The sequence below is a fragment of the Hydra vulgaris genome, chromosome 08, assembly GCF_038396675.1.
Source record: "Hydra vulgaris chromosome 08, alternate assembly HydraT2T_AEP".
In the NCBI taxonomy this organism is placed as follows: Eukaryota; Metazoa; Cnidaria; class Hydrozoa; order Anthoathecata; family Hydridae; genus Hydra; species Hydra vulgaris.
The window spans coordinates 12,655,997-12,668,197 of NC_088927.1; the positions used below are offsets into that span (position 1 = coordinate 12,655,997).

At 26.4% G+C, this 12,201-nt stretch overlaps 1 protein-coding gene across 1 annotated transcript in view; it reads left to right on the forward strand.

The window, feature by feature from the left end:
- LOC136083628 (leucine-rich repeat serine/threonine-protein kinase 2-like) overlaps positions 1 to 12,201 on the forward strand; it is an 87,861-nt gene that overhangs the window by 30,288 nt on the left and 45,372 nt on the right. The window contains exons 5-6 of the mRNA XM_065803108.1: positions 4,118 to 4,540; positions 8,991 to 9,269. Coding sequence (XP_065659180.1) covers positions 4,118 to 4,540; positions 8,991 to 9,269 — 702 coding nt within the window. The remainder of the gene's footprint in view (positions 1 to 4,117; positions 4,541 to 8,990; positions 9,270 to 12,201) is intronic.

Sequence of the window (12,201 nt, forward strand, 5' to 3'; positions counted from 1 at the left end):
GCATTTACATTCAAAAAATTAGTAAAATAAATGTTAGTAGATTTAAGGTTAGGTTTAACATATCATTAACCAGTAGCGGATTGTGGTTTTTGGGGGCCTAGGGCTGATCAAATTTTTTAGGTCCTACTCTAGCATCTCAGAAGCTAAATTTTCTAAATATCTGAAACATCCTGATGTTTTTGTGGACAATTAAAACAACAGACTTAAAAATCAAGTTCTAATGAAACTTAAAAAAATAACATTTACATATAGACTTTATCATAATTATTAGTAATTATAACACCAACAAATTTAAAAAAATTGTTCCCTTCTGCACTTTACTGATACATATTCGCGAATCGCTTCATCATAAGAAATGGATATCGTGATATCATTTTCAATAGACAGAATTGAGATTTAACTTTTCATTCGTCATTGTTGATCTATATTTATTTTTTATAAAAGCTATTTTTGAAAAAGCCCGTTTTGTTTATCAGCTCATTAGTGTCAACATTTTGGAAGCAAAGATACAATCATTTTGTTTAAAGCATACCATATCTAAATAATGACATCACAGACCCCAATGATTCCAGTTTAATAACAATTATTTCAAATTATGTCTGATTTTTTCTAAAATAGAGGACATTTAATTTTTAATATTAAGTTCATAGTAGCCCTGGTTCATCAAAGTTTTGAATTCATCCCCAATATCCTTATATACAACACTTCTTTTTTCAAGTCGCAGCCCCTAATTTATCGAACAAAGTATTAAATACCTCTATACAAAATTTACTGCAGTAAAAATATCTCTTCTTTTTTTCTCAACCCGAATATAATTTGTTCTTGCTCTATGTGTCTCACTAAAGTTTTCTTCAACTTGTGGACTCATATATCTAAACCAGGAGAAACCTTTTGTGTCTAATTTACATTCTACTTTTTTAAAACTTTTATCAAATATATATTTTTTGATAGCTAACTTTAACCGCATAAACTAATAAACTGAATTGTTAAAGAACTTAGTAGTACTAGCTCAATAATTTTAACCAGTTGAAGGTTTTCACAGTTTTTTATTTTAAACAGGTGAAGGTTTTCACACATTTTTATTTTAACCGGGTGAAGTTGTTCACACATTTTTATTAAAATCTTTATGAGCAAAAGGCTATTTTAAGTGTTGTCATGCTGGATTCACTCAGAAAGCACTATGATGAGCAACACAATAAAGATTTAATGTCATTAATGAAATATTTACACAAACCTAATTCAACTAAGTCACTGGTTTCAAATATGTATCATAATCAGCAATCATTCAATATTTCAAAAATATAATGACAAAGTATTGGTTACTGTTAGTGTTGAATTGTTGGATAAAGAAGTTGCTGAAAAAACTAATAATAACCTAAAAACACAATTGCTACAATTCCTAAAATAGATTGTTTTGTTGCAAACCAAGATAAATAGTTTCTAATCCATTTTTAGAGGTAATAAAAAATTTTAGGCTATTAGAAGCAAGTAAAGTTCAAACATGTTTTATTAAGATTGACAGTGCACTTAAAACAATTTAGCCCAAAATATTTTTAGTCAAAATTTTATACCAAGTCTATTTTTAATAAAAAAGCTTAAATAGTTTTAATAGGTATTCTTTTCCATTAGCTCACATCATATGGTTTGTGTGGGAAAGTTTTTAAAACTATCGTGTCATTCCTTTCTAATTGCAGTATTGAAGTTGTCCTTGATGGACAACACTCCTTTATTTCCAGTGTTTTTTGGGGTAGTTCAAGTTACTACAAGGTCTTTGGTCCTGAGTTGTTATTCATCTATATTAATGATCTTCCTAGTAATTTTACCTCTAAAGTGACCTAAAAGTGGCCCTGATATCTTTTAACTGATGGATAAAAACACTTTTAATTAGTCTTCTACTTTACATCTCAGATTATCATTTACTAATGACCTCTCATGTAAACCATATTAACAGGCTTGGCCAAAAAGGCATGCAAAAATAAGCCTTTTTATGACCACGCAAATAATATTTTGTTTTGACAATTTGACCATGATTTTTAACATTTTAAAAATGCACTATAAAAAAAGGTTTTAATTACGTTAAAAATAAATAACTTTGACACGTTTATTTTCACTAACGTTTTTATATTAGCAAAGCGCTCTTAAATAAAGTAGCTAATGATTTAAATAAAAGTATCAATGAAAGTTGTATAAATTTTTGTTTATATTATTTAATTACATAAGATTTCTTTATAATAAATGTAATTAAAACAATAATAATAATAATTTAAATTTTATGAGCAATGACTTCAAACAACAATTGTCTTATTAATAAACTTTATATAAGAGTCAATAAATTTAATTCACTCGAAAATTAGAAAAATTTTATTGAAAAGAAAAAAAAAAGACTGTTTGAATTGAATAACTTTGATCTTTACTTATGCTTTTATATTATTGAAACGCATTTAAATAAAGAAACAAATCATTGCTAATAATTTTTTTATATAAGGTTATAATAAATATTGTATATATTTATATAAGTTTTACTTTTTTATTATAAATGTTTTTAAATAAAAAAATCATATCAGCTTTTTAAAGAATTTATTTAATTATTTTTTCTTTTGTTTATGTTAATGCAAAAAATTGTGAAATCCTTTTTTTAACTTATAAATGTGCATATTTATTAAACAATTGTTAGATGTTATTTTATATTATAAAGTTAATATGAAATATAAAATTATAAAATATTGTTTTATATTATAAAAATATTAGTAAAGATAAACGATTCAAAATTATTCCCAACGTAATTTAAATAATCTTTCTGTTTAAGTTAATTTAATATTTTAGTTAAGTTAAAATTTTATTTTTTTGAAAAGTAGCGTAACCAAAACTAAAATTTGATTTTAGTTTTAGTAAAGTTATTTTTATTTTATTTTTCATTATATATTTATTTCATTATATATAGGGATTTATTTGCTTCTTTTAGAAAAAAATTTTTTAATTTTTTTTAAGTTTCTTAATAGTTATGATAAGCATTTTTAAAATGTTTACAAGTTTTCAAAACATCTTAAAAGCAGTGGTCAAGTTTTCAAAATCAAATAGTACTTGCATGGTCATATTATGGCGTGAAATTGCATGCCGTCCTGGCCAAGCCTCCATATACAATTCGTTATAAAGTTACTATCGGCTAAGGTTACCTATAAAGTGGCCCTAACTGATGGATCGCAACTCTTTTAATGAGTCCTGTACTTTACTTCTTCTCAGATTATCATTCATAAATGACCTCTCATGGAAACCATATAAACAATCCATTGAAAAGTTACCATTGGTTAAGGTTGCCTCTCTTTATCAGGATAAATATTCTTACTAATCGTATTCTTACTCCTGATTCCGTTCTCTACCTTTATAAATACTGTTATACTTTCATACTTGGGCTAGTTCATCTTATGAGACTTTCTCTCTTCTAGACTTGGTCTAAAAACTCATTGTGAATGTTGTTGGACCTATATTAGCAACTCTTTCCTTTTCTACAAAAACTACCATGATTACAGCTCAGGCAAATTTTTTCTTTCATCAACCAAAACTCAATCTTGCATGACATCTCATTTCTAACATCATATATTTTTATATTTACAGTTTTTTGATGCTCAAACATTTATTGATTTAGTTTCTTTCCACACACATTACTGCATTGGAATTCTCTCATGTCTTTGTGTTTTCCTGATACACGCATTTAACAGTTTCTTAAGCTTTCTGTCAATCACTTTTTTGATCTCTTCTTTGTTTTCTGTAAACTTTTGTAAAATGAGTGGCTTGAATAATTTAATTACTCTGACATTAATTATATTCACAAAAAAACAAAAAAAAACCACTACAAAAAAAATGGAATTGTTTTTTTTATTTTATTTTATTTATATTATTAGAAAGAAAAAATTATTTTTTTTGTTTTGTTGATTCTCTATTTAACTTTATTGAGGTGTTTTTTTTATTCTATAATAAAAGTTGATATTATAAGTTGACAAAAGTAAACTTGAAATGTTAATGAGGTTGATTCCAGCATACATTCTTATGGTATCGGTAACTAATACATTTATCTATAAATATGTATATATATTTTAATAAATACTTTTTATTTGTATAGGAATTGATATTCAAGATGTATCTATTGGGTTTGGTCGTAAAAAGTCTTTTAATTTTCGAATATGGGATTTTGCAGGGCAAGAAGACTACTATGCAACTCATCCATGTTTTTTGTTTTCTTCGTCATTATATCTGTTGGTTTGGGATGTAACTAAAAGAAAAACTTGTTCTAAACTACTAAAACCATGGCTTGAGAACTTGTTAGCTCGTAATGAAGTATTTTATGTCATTATTGTTGGAACAAAACTAGATCTCCTAAATGGAGATATTAATGATGCATGTAAAAAAATGACTAATCAGATTGAAGCAATCCTTGAAAAAACTCCTTCTTTTAAACGTCTACGAGCCAAAGATATCCATTTTTCTAGTCGAGTAAAAATAATTTTTGTTTCATTAAACCCAAAGTTTCCAAATTACAATAAAAGTAAGTTTGAAAATTTTTAATAAAAGTTTTTTTTCTCCCACATTTAAATAATGATTGTTGACCATTTCATTTTTGAAACTGAAAAAAAGTTTATGAAAGTTATGTTTTTTGACTTATATAGTGTTGCAGGAAATAATTTAGAACTGAAGCTCTTAAATTATTGAAATTAGTTTTAATAGTGATGTTTATTTGAATTTATAAGTTATTAATGGGCTTGGGGAGAATGGTAAATGATTATTGATAAGCAAGGATTTTGGTGAATTATTACTTAATTATATTTTATTGAGAAAATAGTAGTTCATTGACTAAAAGCACAAGTTTTATCATGCATTTTGGATAAACTTTCTAAACTTTTATTTTAAAAGTTCAATATGACAGTTTTTAAAGTCTGTTTCATAAAATTTAAAATGTTTGTTTTGTGTATTCACTCTCTACATTATTGGCTGATGAAGCAATATATTAAGCTGTTATTTAATATATAATTAAATTAATTTTGCTTGATTATGGTTTTATATGAGAAAAAAACTGGATGAATAAATGTTTTTGGAGCATTTAGTTTTAAGGTTAGTGGTGTATAAGTGGTGAATAAAGATAGAAAGGTCATTCCACGCCAAATGTACCAAACTTTTAGGATTTCAACATGGACCACCTCAAATTTTAATGAAACTAGGTGGGTTGGTTTATATCAATGAAAAAAGCAACTCCTTAAAATTTCAGTATAAATTCTCAAGATAAGTATTTTTATCGAGACACCATCTCTAGCCTTTACTCAACCAAAAGCCCTAAGTCAGGGAAATATTTAATTAGACGCTGTTAACAACTTCCCAAGATGAGTATTTTTATCAAGACACCTTTTCTAGCCTTTATAAAGACCCCTAAAGCATGGGAATTTTAGCTTGATACAGTTTACATCTGCCCAAATTGAGTATTTTTATTGAGACACCATATCTAGCCCTCACTCAATCCAAGAGCCTCAAGGCATTTGGGGCTCTCGGGTTGAGCCTCTAGCCAAGAGTTTTAGCTTTTTAATCAGTTTATGCTTTTAATCAATTACATGATATGATTTAATAAATTTTTACCGGTATTCTAAACACCTTTGGTGGCCGTTACCAGCCTAAGCCACCATGATCTTAAAGTTCATAGTTGACCATTGTTCCTACTTGTGTTGTACCCATGCACTAAGAAATTTTCAACTTTTATAAAATGACATAGGTCTGGCGGCCAGGGGCTCATAGACTTGTGTTATGTATATGTATAAATATAATAATTTTCAAAATAAACTGACATAATGTGATACAAGGTATAAAATAATGGAAAAATATTATTGTTTTGTGTAAACAAAATCTGTTTAGTGGTATTAATTAACTTCTTCTCAGAATTGCATTTATTATTAAAGGCGTTTCAAAGAGGCTTAGCACAAATTATAAATTTATCTTATCACATAAATATCATTGCCATTTATTCTTTACCCTGTGATTTATGCCTGCTTCATACTGCAGTATTAATGACATCATTACAAAGCAGCAAAAATCCTAAATAAATTATAATAAAGAATAATAAAAATATCAATTTCTAATAGAAAACCATAAAATACTCAATTACACAACTAATGTATTAAGTTTTAAATAAACACAACAACTTCTATTATAAACACAACAAGTTTTTAAAATTAGTACTTATTGCACAAATAAACCCAAGCTGATGAGATATAGAAATAAAATAAAGTTGAAAATGCAACAAAACCAAACATAATTTCCAAAAAAATTTATAAGCGCTTTTATAAATACCTATATCGAATTTTACTAACCAATCAAAAAAACAGAGTTAGAATAAAATATAACAACAATGACAGTTAACAGTTCACAAAATCACTACATTTAAATATATTTTGAGTTTTTACTGTTAGTTTCTTCAGCAGGATTATCTGGAAGCATATTTTTTATATACATATATAAAGATATGACAACCGCAACTAAAATTGAACATTTTTAATTATACTTTATTATCACATAAATACACATATACATACCCACATACAGTGCTTTCGAAAAAATAGGCCCAGTAATATTGTGTTGCTTAAAGCATATTTAAATTATCATAAATAATAAACTAAAGAAGATATTGAACAATTTTTTTTTATACTTTTAAAAATCTTTTTTAAACAAATCTTACATCTTGGATGCCATACTGAAACATAAAATTGTATATAAAAACGTTATCAAACATTATATCAAAAAATATCAATAAAAACTATAAAATTAAAGCAACAAAAATAACATCTAAGCTTGTGTTTAAAACATCCTCCTAGCTTTTTTGCAAGCAGCATATCTTTTTTGCATTGATTTTACAAAATAGTTGCAGATTTTCTATGGAACTCTTCTCCAAATGGTATCTAATTCTTGCTTTAGGCTATTTATGGATTGTATTTGCACCTTGACTAATTCTTTTTCCATCCAACCATCCAAGATTTGACATCCAAGGTTTTTATTGAATGCGTCTGTGAGTTAACAATAATTAACCTCCGATTGGTTTGATGAAAATAAGACTATTTTTGCACTCAGTAGTTTTTTTTCACCTTCCTGATCCTGTGTGACGGTGGACGCCACTTGTTGTTTTAAATGTTTTAAAAGTATATATGACGGGATTCTCTGAAATTTTGTATTATCTTCCTATTTCTCCATCACTGATCATTGAGCTTCATATTTGCCACTTTGTTATTTTGCTCACTGCTTTTCAACCCATTTCAATGTATATTTACCTTTAGGTCTTATGAAAATATTTAAAAAAAGCTTTAAATGTGACTAAGCTGGTCATCTTAAGTAGTTTTATCCAACCTTTTATTGGAAATTGTCAAACTCGCATATAAATTAATAAAATAGTTATGAATAACAGTTGGGTTGACAAGAAAGTAGAATGGAAATCAATTAAAAAGTTTGTGTGCCTATTTTTTTTTTTACAATCTTTTCAGTATGTTTTCTGTATTCTTTTGACTAAAGTAAATTATTAAGAAAAAGTAACTAAACATGATCTTGTTATTGACATCTTAGTTTTAGAATACTTTTTTTGAAAGCACTGTATATATACATATACATTAGGGTGTCCAAAAAAATATTTTTTGAACACATTTTCTTTCCCATTCTCTGTTTTCACCTAAGTTAATATATAACAGTAAAAACATTTTCTGACTTTACATTTTTGCTGTCCATTATTCTTAAAAGATATTGAAAACCTATGTTTTTTAGCTAATTGGAATCCATGCGGTATGGCTTGGCTGTTACAGACTGTTTTGAGAACCCTAACAAAGATGATGAGTTCTAGTGACTAAGTACCCATACAATGAGGTTTAAACAAGTAGTTGTCAATTATCAGAAAAATTTTAATTTATATTAAGTTTCAAAAATCTTCTCAAGTAGAACAAACAAGTTTCAATTTTTTTCTAATTCATAATTTTGTGCATCACAGGTTCTATCAGATACAGGGGCAGATCCAGCATTTTTTGGTCTTTGAGATACTGCTTCATGTCTGGAGAAAACAATAAAATGTTTATACTTACATGAAGTAAGAGTGATTTGCAAAAAATTGCAATGATTGGGGCCTGGGAACAAAAAAGCATTAATATTTTTGCCTCCTCCTTTTTGCCCTAAACATGAGAGCAACAAATTGATAAAATTTTTTACTATTTTTAACTAGACTTATATTCATCAATAAATTTGAAATTTCTTACTATAATCTCTCAGCGTTCAAAAATTATGACCATATAAAATTTATAATCCCCTCAAATTGAGGGGGTTACAAACTCTTCCATAATTCAGAATACAAAAATGCTTTAGCTCACTGTAATATTTGTTTGATTTCAAAGTTATGAAGTTAAAAGATAAAGCTTTCTCTAAGCCTATTTTTTTTCTTTATTCTGTTTTATCTATATTATAAATGAAAATTTAAATAATGTAAGAAAGTTAAAAAACAGCATCAACTTTATAGTATATTATTTTTTAAACACTCTTTGTGTGTAAAAATTATATTATCATAAATTGTTGTTATATAATATAAATATTATAAAATAATAAATTGAAAATTATTCAAATAATCAAAGTAACAAAAAATTTAAATAATCAAATGAAGAGTTTTTTTTGCAAAAATAAAAAAGTTAGTAACTGAACTTTTTAGTAAGTTGTTTTTACATAAAAGTTTGTTATAGTTACATAATTATGTTAATGTTTGACATAATTATTGTAAATTGCCTTGTTTGTTTATCAATTTTTTTTTAAATAGTTTAAAAAATAATATTTACAATAATAGTTATAGTAAATTATAATAATTAATTAATTATAATAATAAATTATAATAAATTAAAATAATTTATTAAATTACCTAATGTAATGACAATTTAATTATTAAGATTTTTTAAATTTATTTATTTCATTTAAATTTTTATTTAATTATTTTACAGATATTGATTCACTTAAAACACAAATCTATCTTTTGGCAGAGAGCATGTCATTTGATGGAAAACCAGGTGGTGCTAAGATAATGGGTATGCTGGTTCCACAGAGTTATCAAAAGTTAGAAGCAGAGATTATTAATATAAGAAATGCGAAAGAAAAAAATGGTGAGGTTCCAATTATTAGTCGAGCAGATTTCGTAAAAATTGGCAAATCACTAAAATGTAATGCTGATAAATTTGAAGATGATGATTTTGAGGCAGCCACTAAGGTTTTATTAGACACAGGTAATTTTTAACAGCTATTTATATACATAAATATTAATAAAAACATTTATCAACTTTATATGGCAGTTTTGTCTGTTTTTAAGACGCATCAGGAAGAATATCTAAATATCAGAAAATCAAGTAGGAAATTATATAAAAATTTTAAAAATATTTTATTAATTATTTTAGTATTATTTTAGTATTATTTTAGTATTATTTTAGTATTATTTTAGTTTTTACTGTCTAGAAAATGACTAAAAATAAAAAAGAGCATTTTTACAAGATGTTTTGATTAAATATATTTTTTATCAATGTCTTTTTTTGTTATTATTATTATTATTATCTGAGTTTATAAGTTTTTACAAATAGAATAATTAAGCACAGTAAAAAAGCTTTTCAACCTTTTGTTCATGTATATGTGCTCATACTGATCTAATTGTTTATATGTACTTGTACATGTGATGTTTCCTATAAGCATTTTGGTTATTTCTTAACGCTGTGACAGATGTTTAACATACTATTTCAGATAGAAGACTTTTCTGTAAACTTGTGAATTTCATACAAAAAAGTTTTTGGTATGTGTATCTTACTAAAAATCAGAAGTGGTATGAGTGGATATATTAGTGGCATTGGGACCAAACTGGGATATGGGATTTAATTAAAACACTAAAATATAGTTTCCATAATTTTGCCTAGTTTGTTATAATATCAGATAGAAGACTTCTCTCTAAACTTTTCATACAATTTTCATACAAAAATTTCATAAAAATAAATTTCATACAAATTTCATACAAAAAAAGTGTTTCGGTATGTCTATCTTACTAAAAATCAAAAGTGGTATGAGCAGATACATTAGTGGCACTGGGACCAAACTGGGATATGGGATTTAATTAAAACACTAAAGGGTCGTAACTACACTTTAAAGATTCATTTATAAATTTCTACCATGTCATTACATAAGAAATGATAATCCGTGCTAGTTAAAATTAGTAATCTGTGTTTATTAGTGAGACCAGGCCAAGAACAGTTTTACTAGAATGTAAAACATTTTCGATTAACTATTGATATTTTGTAAGCCTTTACTATGTTAACATTAGTATTTACACAAGTAGAAAAATTTTAATTACAGTTGACAAAGTCAACTTTTTGTAACAATAGGCTTTTCTAAATTAATTAAGAAATAAAAGTTTGTATTGTGTATGAAATAAATTTTCCGTCTGTTAAGTGCATAACCTGACATTTTTTGACATTAAAATATAGTTTCCATAATTTTGCTATAAATTTTCCGTCTGGTAAGTGCATAACCTGACATTTTTTGACATTAAAATATAGTTTCCATAATTTTGCTATAAATTTTCCAACTGTTAAGTGCATAACCTGACATTTTTTGACATTAAAATATAGTTTCCATAATTTTGCTATAAATTTTCCAACTGTTAAGTGCATAACCTGACATTTTTTGACATTAAAATATAGTTTCCATAATTTTGCCCAGTTTGTTATAATATCCATATCATTTTGCTGGTTGTTGCATGATGAGCTATCAGAAGGTAATTTGTATAACTTAGGATCATCTGCAAATACAAATACAGCTCGAACCATATCATTGATCTATATCAAGAACAAAGTTGGGCCAAGAACTAAACCTGGGGGACTCCACCAGTTACTTTTATAAATTCTATAAATTGAAGTCTTTCATGATATGATTGTTATTTATGAGATTTTTTATAATATTGCTTGTTTTGAGACCCTACACAATATACCTTAAAAGTATTTTCTTTTAATATTAGAGACTCATTGAATGTTCAAAGGTCATAGGCAACCTCTAAAAATATTTTCAATCCACAAGAAAGGGCAGTCAGCAGATTTTAGAAGTGTTGATTTTTTAAACACTCTAGTGCATATATTGTTGAAGATAAGTTATGAAATTATAATTAATAAATGCAAAAAGCGCTCATTACTTTTTAACCAATCCAATAACAATCAATAACCAATAATCAACCAATAATCAACCAAGTATCGATAGTAAATGTTATAATTTTTTATTTATTATCCTTGTTTTTAAGATAAATTTCCATCAGTAAAAAAAGCTTTTCAGTGTGATGATCTTCTTTTTCATATGGAAGATAGTCATAAAATTCTTTTTTGTCTATCTTGATGTTTTAAACATTGTAGGTCTTCATACTTTGCTGAGAAAGAAGGTATAAGGTCATTACGACTTTTTATATTTAGCAGTTTGTTTTAAACTGAAATTATATGAAAAAAAGTAGTACTTTTTCACATCCATCACATCACAATTCATCACTCAAAGTGACATCTCATAAACTGCCAGCTGACTGGTTTGTCTATATGAAGCTTTTAATTGATCAGAATTATGTCTCAATCACACCCCATATAAGAGTATCCTGTAATAGGAAAAGTTAATATTTTCATTTTTTTTAATCAATTACCATGTAGTAAAGATTGCAGCATATTCCAATTTTTATTCTTCCCAGAAAATGAATCACAAAAGTGTTATCGGTGAGTGACCTCTTTAGACAGGATTTCAGTAAAGTAGTGCAGCGAGATTATTGCAATATTAGATTTTTTTTTCCTACCATCTTAATATAGGAAAATAGGGAAACTTTGTTAATTGCCAGGTAATGTGTACAAAGAAAGTTTTCACCTATAATTTTTCTTTAGTAGCATTATTTGGACAAGAAAGATTCTTTAAAAAATCAAAGGCAGTTGCATAAATTAGGTCAAAGAATGTGCACCATATAAAGCAGTAGCTTCCTTTTCATAAAAAATCTTTTTCTTTAAACCTCGCTCAGCTAAATGTTTTTTGAGTTATGTTATGGATGGCTATTTGATAAATCTATTTTTAATATACCCTATGTTTAACATGTTTCTTTCTTTATGAAGCCAAAAGCAATGTTAAACTTCTTATTAAATATAAATATAAAATTTAATA